The sequence below is a fragment of the Molothrus aeneus genome, chromosome 1 (assembly GCF_037042795.1).
Source record: "Molothrus aeneus isolate 106 chromosome 1, BPBGC_Maene_1.0, whole genome shotgun sequence".
NCBI classification, from domain to species: Eukaryota; Metazoa; Chordata; class Aves; order Passeriformes; family Icteridae; genus Molothrus; species Molothrus aeneus.
This window is the reverse complement of record NC_089646.1, coordinates 45,668,881-45,688,038: the sequence shown is the minus strand read 5'-3', so window position 1 is coordinate 45,688,038 and position 19,158 is coordinate 45,668,881. Positions and strand designations below refer to the sequence as shown.

Below are 19,158 nucleotides of genomic sequence, written 5' to 3'. Positions count from 1 at the left end.
TTTCTCACCTCCACGCATTTCAAGACATCATTATTTTTCTTTCTCACAGGTATTAAGCAGTAGTCAGTGCTGCTCCTTTCACATTCCAGTCCACATCCTGCCACTGCTCTCTGCACCTGGCTTTACTCCCAGATGTTCCAGGGTCACTAAATCACTGTCAGAGTGATTACATTTGTATTCCACCATCTCATCCAAGTTCAAGTAGAAATACCATAATTTTTAAAGTTCTTGAAGTACTCTACAAGGTATTAGGCAAAAGTTGAATGAAACAATCTTGGCAGATTGATGTTCGGCTGCTTTCATTTTCTAGTAGGGATAGACAAATCTGGTTCACCTCATTTCAAAGCCATTTGAACTTAACGGGTCAAAAGCTTGATTACATTGTTACTGGGTTCACCTCCCATTTAAAATAATTTGTTAAAAGGGAAGTGAGGAAAAAAGACATACAAGCTTCACAACCCAAAAGCTGACTCATTCTAGTTTTGGTTTTAGGAAGACTATCAGGCTTCCCACATAACTTAGTCTCATATCACAGCACCCTACTTCATTATATTTCATCTTCTTGAAATGTACAACTGAGGGAACTTTAATATAATTAAAATTGTTAAACAAAATGTTTTATATCCCATGGTATTTCTGGTTCCTCCTAAGTTCTTTGGTCTCTTCTTTCAATCCTTTTATAAGAGAAATAAAGGACTAGGACTTAGAATACCTAATGATTGTGGCAGCCAAATCAGAGAAACTTTTGTAGGTCTGACATTCATAAATAAGTAATTAGTACTTCCAGGAAATTAAATTTCCTTAGGAATCTCTATGACTAAATTTGGAAAATTAAGCTATTTTAAATCCTTGCAATTTCAAAAACTTTTAGCCATTATGTAGACATAAATATAAAAAAAAAGAATAAATTATTATTTAATGAGAAAATTTAAAAGGATTACAGAAGAGTATATAAGCCTAATAGGTGCACACACACACACAAGCACATAACACTATGCTAATGAAATTGTGTGCTCTTGAGATCATAAATAGCTAGGCAAAACTGAAGTATGAAGCTGCAAGAGGGAAAATGAGATTTTATTGAAATCTGCAGTGGTCAAAATGTAAGATGAGAGAAGGCATTTTAACACTAAAATCGGTCCTCCAATCTCCAACATCCATTCCTTTCAGCTTCATTAAAAAAACAAAGTTTCAAGAAAAAAAGCCAGGAGCATCTGGAGCTGAGGAATGGAGTGAAGAACCAAAACCATATAACTAGAGATGGAAATGTAGAATAAGACATGTCAAAAAAAAAAGATCCTATCAAATATAATGGTGATACAGAGACTAGAAGATTCTATAAAATCAATCATGATTAAATAACATCACTTCCAAAATGTAACATATATTTCATCTTGGAACTACAATTACATGAATAAATTGTATGAGCATCTTTCTGATGCAATCAGAGCTCCTCAGTGGAGCAACAGTCCACTCCAGCAATTCTGAGGGCAGATTATTTAGGTCTTTCAATGACACCTGCAATTTCTTTTTCAGCAATAAGAATTTTCCTCACCAAAGGAAAAGAAATATTGCTATATTAGGAGGATCAATGTCTCACATAACTGACTGATATGTGTTGCACAAACTACTCCTAGCTGTCTTAGAGTTATGGACTTTGAAAATAAATATTGTGTGCCATTTTGTGAATACACCCCCATTTATATTGCAAATACTAAACTGTACTAATGACTTAAAATGACAAGAGCCCTGATCTTTATAAACCATAATTCCTTTTATGCTTTATGCACACCTGCTGTTTTATCACATATGCTAGAAATTACTTTCTTTTAGTATTTAAATACTGGTAGTATCTTGCAGAAAAGTAGCAGTATGAGGATGTGTTAACATACTCATTTCCATGGGAATTATTTGATTGTAAATGATTAATGTTACATTGATTTTAACTCTAACCTGCTTTATGCAGACTGCTGCTCTAATGAAAATAAGTGACACACAGCTACTCAGTAAGGACTCTAACTTAAAATTTTACAGCTGACAAAATGCTGCTTTACTTGTAAGCTCTGCAGAGCTTTTCTGCTCCAGCACTCAGGACAAGCAGCACTGTGCCCAAGCTCCCTTGGGAAATTCTGCCTTTCTATCTCCCCAAGCCCATTGCAGGGAAACCTCTGCCCAGAGCACACACTGAGAGCCCTGTGCTGGCATTCTCTGGAAACACTGGCCTCTTGCATGAAAAGCCACAAAGGAAGCACTCAGTCAGAATGAGCAAAGGGATTCTACCTTGACTCTTTCATCTATTTTTAAGTGATGAAATGGGACAACAGTAAATTGCAGTTACAAATAACGGGGTTTTTTGTTTAAATTATTAGTCTGGTAGATTCCACTGTTTAGCATCCCCCCCTCAAATCACAAATATATGCATCACATCCAGTATACATGGCAGATTTTTATATGTGCATTTTGTTTAGCACAGGCAGGGCAGGTTTTGCTTTAAATTATCTTTTTCTGATGTGATTCTAACATGCAGTAACTCTATACATTACAATTTCCAAGGATTTACAGCACAAAAATCAGAGTTTTATCCATGAGTTAAAATATGCACTATGGAACATACCATTTTGACTTTTCAATGAATACCAGGATTATGCTCTACAGCAGTTCTCTGGCAATTAAGTACACCAATATAATTCCTTAAAAAAATTATTTTAAATCATTTGAGCTATTGGATGATAGGAAATCACATGCACCTCTTGACTCATAACTAATGAACGCTCCATATTTCTAGAAGAAGTACGCTTTTACTGATACTAAAGAATTTAGGTAATCATGAACTTTTGACAAGACTGGGAATTGTGTGTCAACTTCAACACTCAAAATGCCCCCTGAGTGGTCTAAAAAAGCAAGCTGTATAAGCAGAGTAGTGCTGGAATGCAAATAGTGAGATATTCTTATGCTGCATCATATGAACTCATCAACTGGGCACTGCATCCCAGAGAAAGCATCTGCTGTGTGAAATTTAGGGCAGTAATTCGCAGCCCATAGAACACTGCATCACCACAAATTACATTTGTTATAAATTTATAATGATATTCATATAAAAACATTACATTTTAATAGTTTAAAGAATGACAACATTGGGTACTTTATAAATGTTTAACTAGTAGAGTCTTCATAATTTAAAATGTTGATGTTACATCACTGATGATTCTGGATTGAAACACTTTGAACTTGGAGAGGAGGGTCAGTTACTGTAGAAATCTACTGAAAACCTCATCTCAATGCACACAAATGCTATTTTTAAACACAACCTTGTCTCACTTACACGGACCACAGTCATCTGAAATTGGGCAGCACCATGTTCATAAAGCACAGATGTGATTATCACTGCAGAGATTAGCCTGTGAGCATGGGCTCTCTGTTGGGGAACCTTAGAAGTAGGTATTTGTTGTTAACAAATGCCTTAACTAACCATTAGATGCATGAGATATCCAGGAACAAAACTAAGTATTTTGCTTTCTTCCATGGTACTTGTTTGAGTGATGCTTCTAAAGTAATTTTCCTCTTTGATCTTTGCAACAATCTCAAACTTCGTAAACAGTGACTTCATTTTGCTCTAAATGGTCATATTGCCTGCTCTTATTGCCATGAGCAACATACCTTTGTTCTGCTTCTATATTTTTATTCATAATTTCCATCAGACAGATATCCTACATCTGAAGTTCCCTGTCAGGCTTTTTGTCTCCTTTGCCCAGTTTACATGCCTCAGAGTCCCCTATCTTCACAGCCTGATGGCCAAGGACTGTCTCCCTCTCCAATAAAAACACTCCAACTATATTCTCTGTTTATCTGCATCCATACACTGCTTTTAAAGATCAAGCTCTGTATGACCTGCAAATTTGCTCATGGCAAGATTTTGGAAAGCACCAGCTTTTCAGCAATGCTCCAGCCTTATAAGATGAAGAAAGCAAGGATACAGACAAGCGAAACACAGGTCATGTTTGTTGGATGCCTTGTAAAAGTGCATAAATTGAAATATATTTTAAAAATCAACAGATTTTTTCATTAGTTTATTATTTTAATAGTTTTTTTCAATAGAAAGCAAGGAAAATAAGGGAGCAATGAGGATTAACAAAGAGGTTATGTCAAGACCTTTTACTCTGATTGTCCGCTACCAGGTAATTTAGAAGCCAAAGGAAGTAGCACTCCTTTACAGTAGGGAATCTAATTCCTATATTAGATTTCATTCTGGTATACCATATTTAAAAATTTCCTGATACAATTCCCAGTAACAGACTATTTCACCTTTAGTAAACCTGTCAGCAAGAAGATGGAGCAAGAGAACGGATGTAATGAAAAAGGGAGGTCTTGTTGAAGGGTTTGCAATATAAGTTTGCAAAATGTAACAGCAAGCCATTTTACATGTAACTGTATCTCATCTTCAACACGGGCAACGAAAGTCTTACAAAGCTCTTGTAATTTCTGGTAATAACTTCACATGTAGACTAAGGATTTTAAAATATTCCTGTGACCATAAGAATTTAAATTTTTAAAAAAATGAAGAATCTTTTAGTTTGTAATGAACTAGTCAAACATTCATACTTGCTTGCACAGAACTGATCATTGCTCAATGATCTGTTTTACCCAGAAATGGTGATTTTGAGTCAAAATATTTCCTATTAGGAAGAGTAATTTTCAGGCCATTTCTTGATCCTATTTTGAACACTGGAAACAAGCTGGATTGTTCTCTGGAGCAAGAAATTATTTTTTACTATGCTTGGATTGAGATAATCACAATGAGGTCCCAGTCCATAGACTAATGAAATTCAGTTATAATAATAATGAAAGCAGCACCTACAGCTCATATGCTCCCATTAATGCTACAGAACATGGAAATATGTGCAACTTGGTATTAAAATTCAGGCTGAGAGAAGATTTTTAATAATTCAGTCCTATTTGATTGGTGTTAATATTCTCTTCAGCAAAATGTTATGTGAGTACCATGATTTCAGTACAGGTTCCATGAAGCCTAGTATTTTTGATACAACAGGCTTTGGGGCTTCAATAATCAGCAGGGAAAAAAAAAATCTCACCTTAGACCCAATTAAAATAAAATTTTGATTTTCACAGTTCCTAAAAATTTCTCGACACTTTGAGTTGAGTATCCCAAGACAGATACAAAAAAGAAGATACACTGTGTTTGTAGTTAGAGATACATAGGGATATAAACCATAAAATGAATTAGTAGCCCTACCATTCACCATCACAGCCTTCTCAGCCGCTGAACTGATATTATTCTACATCTCATTGGATGCAGCAATCGTAGTCAGAGACCCCAAATTCACTCAGCAGAACAGGATTCTGATGTAGGTAGAAATAAGTGATCCCATAACCGTGGACAATCTTATAAAGATGTAAATATTTTCTTTTTTTATGAGGAAGAAATAAAAGAAAAAAAATAAGCAGAGCATTCCTGTACCATCTAGTACTTGGGGTCAAAAAATAGCAAAGTTTTTTCCAATCTGGTAAGAGCTACAGATCTTCTGGACAGGATCCAAAGTGACAAGATGGAGTAAAATAAGAATTCCAGGGACTGCATCATTAACTAAGATGTTTTCATGGATACTCTGTTTCATTTAATAAAATAGAAAGATAAACACTGGAATAAAACCCATCAGTATTTAACTTTAGAATGTCCTGCTTAAGAATTCTGGCCAACTGAAAGAAGGTTATTGTAAAAATCAAGAAGGTAAATTAAAAGGAAGGCCATCAGAAATGGAAAAGGCCTATTAAAATTATATCAGTGCTCTAACCAAATGTATAAATCTAAATATCAAACTATTCTTCCCTTTCCTCCAGCAGAAAGCAAAGAAAGCAAATGTCAAAAAAAAGAGTAAGTCAAGGACAGTGTTAGCATATTGTCCCACTACTCAGCATCCTGAAAACACGCCATAAATTTCTCAAAGTATAAGTGAGCCTGAATTCAGCCCTTCACAAATTCCATAAGCCAGGCACACAGATGAAACACGCACATGTCCCTAAGGTGAAACAGTAGCTAATCATTTCAGATTAAAAATGAAAATTCTTATCAGACCTATAGTGAAAAACAGTGTCTGGGATTTCAATACTCAGAATCTAGTTAGGTCAGGTAAAATTAACCACGTATAGTACAATAAACAATGCCATGGGATCTCAAATGTAAATCAACTTCAGGATCCCTCTCACATCTGGACATCCTAAGTATTACCACACACACAAATAACATTTTCATGCAGGACTTTAAAAAGTGGTTTTTGAAAAGCTGTGTTATCTTTAATAGCAAGTATATAATTATAGATGAAATAATACATAACTTAGGACCTGGTATTGCTTGCAAAATGCATGACAACAAACTGGATAATTAAGTTTGATTATACAAAAATCACACTGATAAATTGTTTTCTTCCCAGCTACTGAAAATACTTTACTAAGCTTAAAAAAATCCAAAAAAACCAACAACCTTCTATCAGGTTTAATGGTAGAAGTACAATAAGTCATTTCCATGAGCATTTGGTAGAGCTCATATGACATTAGAAACTAAGAAAGTTCAAAGATTCAGTAAGACATACACAACAAAAAAATCCAAATTACTCAGATAAATTAATCAATATTGGCTCAATTTTCATTCTGGTAAACAATGAAGTGCTGCACAGGGGCTGTGCCACAAGAGAATTATGAATTTATTTAAATTACACTAGTTATGCTCTTTCTATTTAAATAATTGTTTATTTTTTGTTTAAATTGTATTAGAGTAGTTGCGATTAGCTGCATACATCTTCTGAGTAATTGAAACCAAATTTTTTTAAACCTTTGCTGTAAAATTGAATGTACTGCTTCCTGAACAATGGCAATGGCCTGGCCTAGCAATCTAACTCACAAATATATCTGCAGACTATTCATATTCATCAGGAACACTGCAGCACTTTTTATTTAAAAAGTATTATTAGATTCTATTTTGGTGAAACCATAGACAAAACTCAAAAAGCCATACTGAGAAGCTTACTTTGCAAATAGATGAAAACCCAGGGGAGGAGGAGGGGAGAACAGTCTCACTTGCCCCTGGAGATAGGGCAATTTCCCCACCCTGCTTGTTGCCCCCGTGTCAGGGTATGGCAAGGCCTGAAAGCACCATGGCAGAAGTCTGCCAAGTCACAGTGGGAGCTGCTGCAGACCCTCTCCAATTTTATTAAAACTACTAAAAAAAACCCTGCCTGAGTGTGCAAACAGAAGGAGCTTTGCCACACAGCGGGAAGGGTGAAGGTGCATTTTCCTTCCCATGTATTTATTTCAATGGATTTTGAGCAACACATCCTGTTATCATCTGCATACTGTATCGTAACGCTGATTAGCTTCTTCCTATTTGGGAGAATCTAAGTTGTTTGTAGCTAATGAAATGCTCCCTTTTAACATATATAAAAGGTAATGTCTTAAGGATGTTACACTTGTAGACTGAAGCCAACAAAAGATGGTCAGTGAAGATGCAGGCTTGGTAACAACTTGAAAATAAGAGATTAACACTAATGAAGGATGGGAATTGTTCCTGTAAGAGTCACCCAAATTTTAAAAATATGTATGATTTTAAAAAAAACTTGTTTGTTTTTAATGAGTATACCAATACATGTCAGCAACCCACAAGTGAGTATTATGTTCACAGTCTAACAACCATAGCTGTCATAAAATTATTCCTTAGAGGAATGGAATATTATGGATTATCTTAGCAACTAATGAAATTAATTATGGGCCACTTAAAAGATTCAGATCAGGAGTAAAATGCATAAAAAGTTTTCTCCAGCTAGTTTGAGATTATTTGAGTGCTGTGCTCCCTCAGCAGGAGATTTGCCAACAGGCTTCTGTAGCCTTTTAAGACCATGGGAAAACAGACACCTCTGGAAATTGCTGCACAAACACCTCCCCCTGGCACTGAGTCCATGGAGCTGAAGCTGCAAAAGGGATGCTATCTGAGAAACTCTTGGGATTTTACTTCACTTTCTTTGAGGGAAGGTCCCTATAGATGTACTAGTGGGAATCTACTGAGAAGCAAACCTCCAACAGAAGTTCAACTTACTAAGGGATTGCAGAACTGCTACTCTAAATCAAACATTTGTGTACTTGGACTGTGTATCTCTCAAGCTCTAAAAGTCCTCATAATGCATGATCACGGATTAATGTAACAAGGATCTAATCTGGGACCTATTGCAGTCAAAATATACACATATATTTTTATAGACAAACACTAAGCTATCTATTCAAGAGAAGCAAATGCAGCAGATCTTTGTATAAAATTGAGGATGATATAATTGCTAATGTAGATGTCAGAAACACTTAAGGACTGCATGATTTGAATGACATCTTAGACACAGTGATCAGTGGTTCCCCAAGCTTTGGTACATTTGAAACAGGGTAGTAAATTTGCCTGCAGGTAGATAGTGATGCTCTTGCTGTGACTCAAATTGGCAGGGAAATGAAATTAGAGTTCAATAGTCCTACAATGAAGTTAATGAATATTATGGAATTTTGCCATAGTTCATGTATTATCATTTCAGCCTTAATGTCTTTATAACATCAGCCTAAAATGATTTGAGAAATCCTTATACATATCCCCATGGGGTATAGGACATGCAGATGACATCCTAAATGTCTTAGCTACTCACAGGGAAAAAAAAAAGGAAAAACTTTTTGACACTTATGAAACACAAATTAGTGAAAATGAGATTCTAGAAAGACAATCAGTAGAAAAAGGTGTGATTGAAAAGGTAGAACTCAATATCCTTTCTGACAAGTATATAAGGGAAAAGTCACGGAACAAAAATTCCCTCTTCACTCACTGTGAGTGCAGAAAGCCTAATATTTACTCATTTTTCTCAGAGGAATTTTTCCTTATTACTACATGGAAGTAAAAAAAGAGTGTTCTCTTGTTCTGAAAGCTGAAATAATTTATTTGTGAGTACTGAGCTGTAATCCCACAGTGATTATGTGTCCAGTAGAAAGATATTGGCTAGTTCTATAAAAAATGCCTTTACATTACATACATGATAAATTGGGATGGCAGGGAAATTTTTTCCCTCTGGGGAAAAAAAGAAATTAAAAATTTCTCCGTAAAGCAGGCAAACCTCAACTACTTGCTTCTCAAATGAAAATTTCTTCTGCTTCATAAAAAAAAAATATATATTTTTATCTAGGTAATTTACTGGACTCATAATAAGATGCACTTTATCTTCACAGAAGAGATGAAATTATGAGATAGTGATTTCCATGACAAGTGGCAGGAGAGGCTTCCAGAACAAAAAAAGCAAGAGATCACTCTTCTGATGTCATCAATCAGTTACAAAAATGCTTCTAAAAAAGATGAAGTATATCTGAATAGCAGCATTGTCTAACCCAAGATGAAGCAATCAGAACAAGAGATTTAGTGGAGAGGTTGAAAGAAAAAAAACCTCCAAACCTGTTCCTCAATTCAATAATTTTATGCAGTTTCTGTTCATTTTATCCATGGCAGTGAGAGAACATTCTTGTGAAAAAATGGGTTAACCTGTGCTTGACAGAGCCCAAAGCTTTGAAATCTAAGAGGTAATTACAAAGAAAACAGAAAGAAGACAGTCAATGCTGCCTCTTTAGAGCTTTTAGATGATCTTTACTTACACAGTTACAGAAGTTAGCTCAAAGCATATTTTCTCTCCTAATGATTCCTTTTTACAGCAAAATAAAGCTTCTGAAAGGGTGTGTTCATAGTGATTTCAGTATTAGTCTGTACAAAGTCTGGACTATACTTCTGTTTTAGAAATACATGCAACAAAATTCTAGGAAAACAATTAGTGAAGAAGAGTGCTGCAAGGAATTTGTATTGCCCTGCAGTCAATTTGCTGGTCAAATTTGACAATGATCATTTAAAAACCTGAACAAAACAGTATAAAAAACTCAAATCTCCAACTTTTTCAAAAAACCTTCCACCCACTGGAGATAAAACACAGTGGTTTAATCATTAAGTCATAACAACATATAGATTTGAGATTCCATTTCATCAAGGTAAGGTCATCTTGTACATCAACAAATCCTCTGATATGCCTTAAACTGAAGGCTCTGAAATTGTTCTATCTGCCTCCACTGGCTCACTGCAGTCACGTAAAACACTTAAATCAAGGTTAAGGAGTCACACTGCTATGCCCTTCCATATTTCCAGAAATACATGCTATAAAGGCATCTGTAGCATAACCACATGGAGCTCTTTTTGTACATTCCTGTCTTACATAAGCAATACTTGTGCCTGTACCAGCAAAGTCAATGTAACCACAAACTGAAGAGCTGCTCTGTATCAGCACTGATTTGCAACTATGAAAATTGGTGCATATACTGATCTCTCTATTAAAATATTGCTCAGATATATAAAAAGAAAAACACTGCTCTAGGCTTCAAAATTCAGCTGATGTGGGCTGAATCCTTCTTAAATGGATATGATTATATTTCAATGTCTTTTGTCATTACGACAATTTTGACAAGATAATAATCTCCTCTGAACAGGACTTTTTAAGGTTTAGAGAAATAACATATGATTTATTAAATAATATGTCAAATTATCTATGAACCCTGCTTTCAAAAGAAATCGCAAGATCTCATTACAATAATTACTGAAAATCTATGCCTGATGTTATAAATAACAAGTACCAGGTATACAAAGGAGAGAACTGGAACCTAAAGTACAGGAACTTGCAAGGTTCAAAAGGTGACTGCAGAGCTTTGTTCTCTTAAAATAGTCAATAGAAGCTTCCGTGTTAAGTATCCTGCACACTAGGTTAACTTTTGAACCCTAGGCTTCAAAATGGAGACAAATAAACAAGTCTGTAGCTGTTTTAAACTGAAATAATCTAGATATGTATATTGCAGCCTCACTTCCCTTCTCTCTCACTTCGTTGCCTTTTTACTCATATTGCTTTTGGAGAAAAGCAAAAGCCAGTTCTATACATCACAACAGTTATTCAGAAAGAGTAGCAGAGGTACAAGCTAAAATCAATAGAAAGTATCTTTAGAATTTTAAACATCATATCAACTTTAATTTTATATATTCATGCTTCTTTCAGGGCAAGATAGGGGGCAAAACAGGGAAGAAGGGCATGGTGTTTACTTTCCTGTGATGTAAGTGCAGCAGGCAGGAGAAAGAGGACAAGATCTCTGAAATCTCTACAAGGGAGTTGCTCCCTTTTAATTCCTGATGCCATGGATTACAGTCTTACTCTAGTAGCCAGCACCGCACTTGCAAAATTGAATGAACTTATACCTCTTGAAATTGAGGGAACTACTGGTCTCTCTAGAGGCAGTTATCCTATTTTAACCGAAAGCCCCTGCTTTTGGAGAGTAAAGGATGAAGTACACAAACAACGCAAGGCTGCTGACAATGCAGGCAAAGCTTCTTATTAAGAACACTTCAAGATAAAATCCTATTGCATTATCTGAGAGAATGCCACAGACACCAAAAGATTTCCTTCCTAAGCTACCTGAAAGACATCAGCTGCTGTCATTCCACTGTTTTGGAGCAAGACAGAAGTGAACCTTCTACATGTCAACATTATCACCAGAAGCCCCTGTATGATTGCCACAGCCTGGCTCTCTACATTACAGCCACTCCAGCACAAGTGGTCCCTATAGCTCTGTGAGAATGAAGACTCAACAGCCCATGCACAAACCTATTCCAAGTATAAAATAGCCTTTTATTCACTGTGAAATAAACCACTCTGTGTCTGAACAGATATTTAATGCTACAAGGTTAGTTCTTACAGAAGGCATTCAGAAAATGGTTTCAATACCTCATAGACCTGAATTACTAAACGAGTGGAAAAATAGCAAGAGTTATTTAAACTGCTGAATGGCTAACTGAAATAGGAGAATTCCTGCATCATTTTCATAGGAGGTTTTAAGTGTAGAAAGCTATCTTCTCCAGAAAAGTGGAATTTAAAGACATGATATTCAACTTAGCATATTTTGGTTTTAAAATTATTTTAAAATATTTTTCCCTTGAGAGGGAAAAAACTAGTCCAAAATTTTATCAAATTATATAAAAGCAACACGCAGACTTTGGAAAAGGTTAGATGTCAACTCACCAGTCTCTTAACAATTTTCAACAAAAGCTTAAGTTCTCGTGGATCTTCTTTGGACTTCAGTACTTCAGCAAAGCTGTCCATGTTTTCTGGAGACATACTCTCCTCATTGCTCCCTCCATACAGCTGAACCAGCAATAATAAGCTCTGTGAGGCACTCAAAAATATTTCAGTATCTTCACTGGGAAGCTAAAAAATAAATGAAAAATAAACAAACAAAAATCAAATTCCAGTTTCAGAAAAGTTGCATTTCACTGGGGATTTGGAAGAGTGTTAACATTTGCATTGTGACAGGAAAGAATCATTTCTAGTTGATTGACTCAGAATTGCACTAAAATAAGCTTAACAAAGTGATGAAAACATAATTAAAATATATTTACTCTTAAGCAGCAGTATAACAATATCTGCACTTTAATTCTGTCAAGTGGTCTATCTAGAGCAACATCATAACAGCACCAGAAATGTTGCTCCCAACCACATTATTTTATTCTACTTTAAACAGAAGCAGTAATAGGAAAAAGTACCATTACAGCCATGATGTCTAATCTTCTACATCATGCACACCATAAAATTTCATTTAATTATTACTAAAGCAAGCCTCTTGAGGTAGAGCACAGGCTATCTAGTTATTTAATGGATTGTAAGTAGTCCATTAGGAGGTACATTTTGAAGATTTTAAATATTTTCCTGAATTCTAACTTTTCTACACTCCTTTGAAGATCAGACACTTCAGCAGGCCCTAGCATTAGGATGGAAAATTATTTCCTGGGAAGCAAAATTACAAAAAAGATTTAGGGACATGACTAGAGATCATTAAATGAGCTTCTGATAATATGACACCATAATCAAAATGATTTATATATTTCCTGAAAGTACAATCTGGAAATAACAAGTAAAGATATTATATTAGGCCTCTATTTGGCACTGACAATGACATTTTGGAATGACAACAGGAATGCAGTGCCTAGTGTCAGCAGGGAGAGTTCACAAACACTAGTGAAAAAAAATAGAGGTTTCTTGGGAACAGGCAAGAGGATGACAGATTGGAAAGCATAATAGCCAAGGATTGAAGGAATTTAGTGTCTATAGCATATCAGAGGGAGAGTTAAAGTGGATTTGATCATAACCTCTCAATCATATGTAGGAAAATGCAGGCTGAGGTAGATTAATTCCTTTACCTGAAAAAGGACTGATAAGAGATGATAGCTCAAAACTTTAGACAAAGCAATTCAGATTAGAAGAAAGATAATACTTCCATTTCCTTTTTTCTTTCTCTCTTTAATAATAACAATTAACTGCTGAAATAACTTCCTTAGAGCTGAGACAGATTCTCCATCAAAGATAATTCAAATATCACAAGAATATTTTTTTTCTAAAAAAAATAACAAAATCATTTACTCTAATGAGGAATTAATTTAGGAAAGTCCTGCCTATATATATATCCCTCAACGAAATCATTGTAATAGTTTTTTCTCACCTTTTAGTCTATGACCTGAACAAAATGTCAGCAGTAGACTTAACCAATTAGGTATAGAAGTGTAAAAACACCTCATCATGATCATTCATTTTTTTCATTCCAAAAGTATTATTTACACCAAATAAGCCAGATAAAAGTACAGTAAACAGACTATCCTTACAGACAATAAAAGGGAAAAAACCCCCAATTTGTCCAAACACTTATGTAATATGCCAAATCATTTCAATAATGATTGCTTATTTAATCTGCAGTATGAAATTCCTAAATTTTTTCATGTTGAGGAAAACCCACACAGTTACTTTAAAGCAATCTGAACATATCATCAGACACACATCTCTCAAATATTCAAGCAGCAATTCCCAAGGGATCTGCATGCAAATACAATCCTGTTTTCTACTAGCTTCATAGAGTTGCTGTTTAAAACAGACTGAACTGAGATGAAATCTCTGAATATATAGCCCCAAGACATATCACATTCTATTTGACCTAATACTATGCAAGTGACAGGACCACAACAGCTATTTCTTCCTCAGTTTTGCTATATGTTTTTTCTTCATTCCAATCTAAATGCCACTTTTTTGATTATTTCCTTCTCTAATAACATCAGTTCAATTAGCAAACCCAAAAAGCAGGAAAAGCTACAAAAAGTAACAAGGTTTAGAAGTCCATTTATATCTTTAATCCTTAACTAATTGAAAAAAAATCCTATTGATTTCACTTAGGGCTTTGAGACAACTTTCATTTCCTTCATTAAAACAAAATGCCATTAGAGAAAGGAAGAACGGCTACTTTTTTTTTTAATGTGCCACTCACACCTTCTAAAAGCAGCATTCCTTGTTAATTTGTTACTAGATCAGTGTAGGCAGCTACATCAACAACCCCCTGAAGAAAATCACAGAACAAGGATTATGTTCAAGTTTCAAATGTTTGTTGGCTAAGCAAACATAAAAAATGAAAAATCAGTAAAAATTTTGGTCATTCATACATCCTTGCCTGGGTACTGCAGTAGAGGCTAATTCCCTGGGCTCCACAGGCACAAAAATCTCATGTTCAGTCAGTATCACAACAGCTATACTTGGAAGCGAGACTGATCTCAAGGTTTTTTCCAAAGATATTCACTAAATATCAGAGGAGTGGAAAGCTGTCAGATTGCTCCTACAACAAATGTATGTGAAGAAATCCATAAAGCACCACAAATCTCAGTGGATCTTTCCAACACCATGACTGTCAAGGAAGCAAACAAGCAAGTCCAGCTGGCTAGCATTATTCCCCAGGGAGGCTTACTGCAGCAGGAACACCCAGCTAGTGAGGCAGTGGAACACTTTGCCCTAGGAGGAAGAGCTGTACTTGGACCAATGCCCATGCTTGGGCCTTGATTCTCTCCTCCTGGCAAGCCCAGCCTTTTAACCTCGTTGTTGTTCTTTGTTCCCCAACAAGAGAAAGGAAAACCCTTTCAACCCCATGAAAGGAAACTTTGCATCCAATCTGTCTTGGCATCATATAGTCTTGCTCTTCAGAGGCCTTCAGTGACCATGTTACAAGTATCACGCCACAGTTCCCAACACCTGCCAGTTATGACATCACATTACTCAATCATTACCAATGCCAGTGAAGCCTTTCACCCCCTGTTGTACTTCAGGCTCTTCTGCTCCTCTGCTTTCCCAGAGTCCCTTTGAGCTTTGGTATTAACTAGACTTTGGGGAGCAAGTTGCTGTTACCCTGGGAAAACTCAGGGCAAAACAATAGCAGTACTGGTGTTGTATGAAGAGAAAAACAAGCTTGGAATAGGACAGGCCATATTTACTCTGAAGGGAATGAGAATCATTGGCCTACAGTCATCAATAATTAAGGTGGAAGAGGAACTCTCAGCAATGTCCCTATTTAAGTATGTCCACATCAGCATTTTTCTCTGTAACTCTCACCATTTTGCCATTTCACTTCTGACAAGTAGTGATTTAGATGTCAAAAGTTGTAAGCTGGTAACCTGAAATTTAGCACTGGCTGCCAGTCAGTGTTAGTACTGGTTATAAAGAGTAGGGGATCTGAAGAACATTCTAAAACAAAAGCAATGGCTGAAAATATAATAAATATCTGTAAAGACAGAAAATCAAGAATGAAAATCCAGATTTCAAGTAAGTATCTCATGTTTAATAAGAACAGGAAAAACATAATCATGTTGTTTAACAATTAAAATAGATGGATGGTTCATCTCCTAATTAGATGGAACAGCATTCTGATTATTTTTCTCATCAGAACAATCCAATTTGGTATGAAGTACATTTGCTTGAAATGCATTTATAGTTTTCGTTCTTTCAGGAGAGTAGAAACCCATGAAGAAACCAATTCTAACACTTCAAAAGAGTATCTGCCCCTTAATATTTCATAATTACATGAAGTTTCCTTTTCCTTTCTCAGCCTTAGAGGGGATTATGGATTCAGCCCTTCAGCAAGGTAGAAAAGTCACCAGTACTTCTTTTGCTGCTGTTAATCTTCTTGGCTAGTACATAGCTTGAAGAGAATGCAGCACCTTAAAATAAATTACTGAAGAGCTAAGGTCATAAATTCTGCCATTCTCTAACTGAAAACTGTAGATCTATTTTTCACTTACTTTAAAATAATACCTCATGACAAGACTTCTGTGCAATGAAAGCAGTGTATTACTCTTTGCTTAATTTTTATGGACACGTTATAACTTCTGATAAACAAGCTTATAACACAAAGTTCTGTTTTCTTTTCCTTTCTAGATGGAACCTGCTCTGTGTATTTTAGAGTTAATGTGGTAAAGAGAAGGAAGTTTCCTGTCGTTGCACATCTATATTTCTGCAGTCTGTTCTCAAAAATTCCATCATTTTAAACTGAGTCGCAGTGTGTTCATGAATTGCAAACCACTGCAAGAAACGTGTGATCATTTGAGCTGAAGTGGCAGTTTTCACACCGTTGGAATTGTTACAGTGTCTAATTTTAGAGCTACAATGAAACTGCCTAGATTACCCTGAGGGAACACTATTTCTGTGCATTAATGAGGTTATACACATAGAGAGTTTATTACAATAAGAGATAGATATTCATTAGGTCACTAATGCGATTACAGAACATTCTGTAAAGGAAGCACCACGGGGATCTATAGGGAAGATGATTTTGCAAACATTTTACAAAATGTAAAAGCAAAACATCATTATTGATCTGCTAGCTTTACTATGCTATTCTTATTAGTAAATAGGCACAGTTTTAAATTTTAAAAAAATTATATTTTTACTTCACAGCATTCTCCTGCCTAAGGGAAAAATATTTATATATTCACTTAATTTTAATCTAGGCTAATTGTTGAGAAACTAAATCCCCATTCTGAAATTCTGTGCATGTAACAACATTTTCTTCTTTCCTCTGGTGTGTTTGTTAGGAGTTTTTGGTTTTTAGGATAGCTCTGTATAAGAGAATACTTCAAATATAGCATATAAACATATGATTCTCCACTCTGACCACAAAACAGTCTGTATTCCTAGAGAAACACATGTGAAATAAAATTTTCCAGTAATCATTCTTTTGCAGTTATTTTCTTTACTCATTAGCAAATAACTTCATGCACTCTGAAAATGAAGTCTGGGCACAGCCTTGCCATCAGTGCAATACAGAGACAAAAAATACCTAAAAAAGACCATCTCAATCATCCATGTGCTTCATATTTGTGAGGCTTCATATTTGTCCTCTTCACATTTGGACATGACTAACTGGATGTTCAATGGTAACACAGAGCATGGTAATCAAGTAGAAATTTTCCTGGTAATATTATATGGGGAAGCCTCCCATCAGAAGTCAAAAAAAGTTCTCTCCCAGAGTCTAGTAGGCTCCAGAAATGACTGGAAGATCTACACCTAGGAACTGAATCTAGGACCTACAGAAAACAAAATTCCTTTTTATAGGTTCTGGCATGGTTTCTGAAACTTTGTGAAAATCCACACTGAAGTGATTTCAAAAGTAATTTTTTCAGTATAATGGGCACATCAAAAATTAGAAGGTGTTGCGTATGCTCTACAATTGCTGCAGGTTTCAGAATAATATTCAAATTAAATTTACGTTAAGCAAAGAAACATTACCCAACAAAGCTAAGTGTAATTAACTTTTAAACACAAAACTGCCAAGGAGAAGACTAAATGCTCAATTTTTTTCCTCTTATTGATCAATTATGGTCATAATGATTTTGGGATTAAATACTGAATTCTCCATTTTTGCAGAGTTTCCTGACATAGTTTGTAATTATTTATTCTTTTGCACTGTTAAATGGCTGAAGTTTCATTTAAATGCAATCTAGGCTTCCAGAAGTTGCTTTGTTATGCCTTTAGTGACAGACTAAATAACAACCACACAAGGGAAAAATTGATTCAAAGTTTTTGACATTTTGAAGTTTTACTCACATTGATTTTTTGAGGGATTATTGAGAAATAAAAACATATAGAACTTGAGCAAAATAAAAAGACAAGTAAATGAGACGCAGAATAATAATCTACTTGAGGGATACACATTTCAGTAAGGGAAAACAATGTGTCTAGGAAACTAGGAACTAGGAAACAATGTGACTAGGAAACTATGTAAGTGACTATAAGAAACTATAAATAAGCTAAGATAGGCAGAAATAGCAAAGCAGAGAAAATAATTTTAACTCAATATTTTAAAGTCATTTTTAGTTCAAAATATAAGTTCTCCATTATCTCCAGAAAATCAAGTTCACAAAGAACTGAATGCCTCAAAACAGCAATAAGGGGTTATGTTCCCACACAGCTCAGTGAATACAGAGAACAACCACTGGCAGCTTCACAGAATTTCAGTTTAGGTAGGCCTGAGGCATTTTGAGGAGTAGGGAGCACACATATCTTGAGACATGCTCTAGACTTCACAAATAATCTATTTCTATTTAAAGAGATTAGAGCATAAACCATTTCAAACAAGTGATTCCTAAATACTAAAATGATTATTCCATTGCTCAAACTCTTCCAAGCTTAACAGGAAATGTTTAATAGAGCAGTGGGAAAAAATATTTGAAAAATCAAATTTAACAAATCTAGCTGAAATAACTTCCACAGATCCAATATGTATGTATGCACGTATGTATGTGTCTGTCTATCTGAAGAAGTGGAAGTGGTGGTCATTATCTTTTACCTGTATGTTAAAATCAGAAGATTTAAAATAAGCATTTGAAAAAAAACAGAATCTGCAGAAGTACAGAACAAAGCAAAACCTACTGGTAATTTACAGCCATGCTTCTGAAATACAAAGACAAGTCACAATCTAATCAGTACATGCTAACTATACAATTATCCTATCCTTTAATTAAAAACTTATACAAGACTTCCAGGTGGTATAGGCTGAGTTAAAGCTTGGCCTCTAATTTTCTGTTCTTTAAAAAGTTAATATAATTTAAAATTATTACTAGTTTCATTTTAAATGAATATTTGCATTTCTTCATTTCATGGTATTTATCATACATAGCAGTTTTAAAAAATCAATAATAAATAAATTAAAAGAATTTATAAAGATGAAATATTAAATAGTTGAAATTCAGTC

At 35.1% G+C, this 19,158-nt stretch overlaps 1 protein-coding gene across 1 annotated transcript in view; it reads right to left on the bottom strand.

Annotated features, from left to right (window-relative positions):
• The window catches only part of ULK4 (unc-51 like kinase 4), a 215,026-nt gene that overhangs the window by 43,372 nt on the left and 152,496 nt on the right, over positions 1-19,158 (bottom strand). Inside the window, exon 35 of the mRNA XM_066556214.1 lies at positions 12,126-12,311. Within this exon, the coding sequence (XP_066412311.1) occupies positions 12,126-12,311 (186 nt within the window). The remainder of the gene's footprint in view (positions 1-12,125; positions 12,312-19,158) is intronic.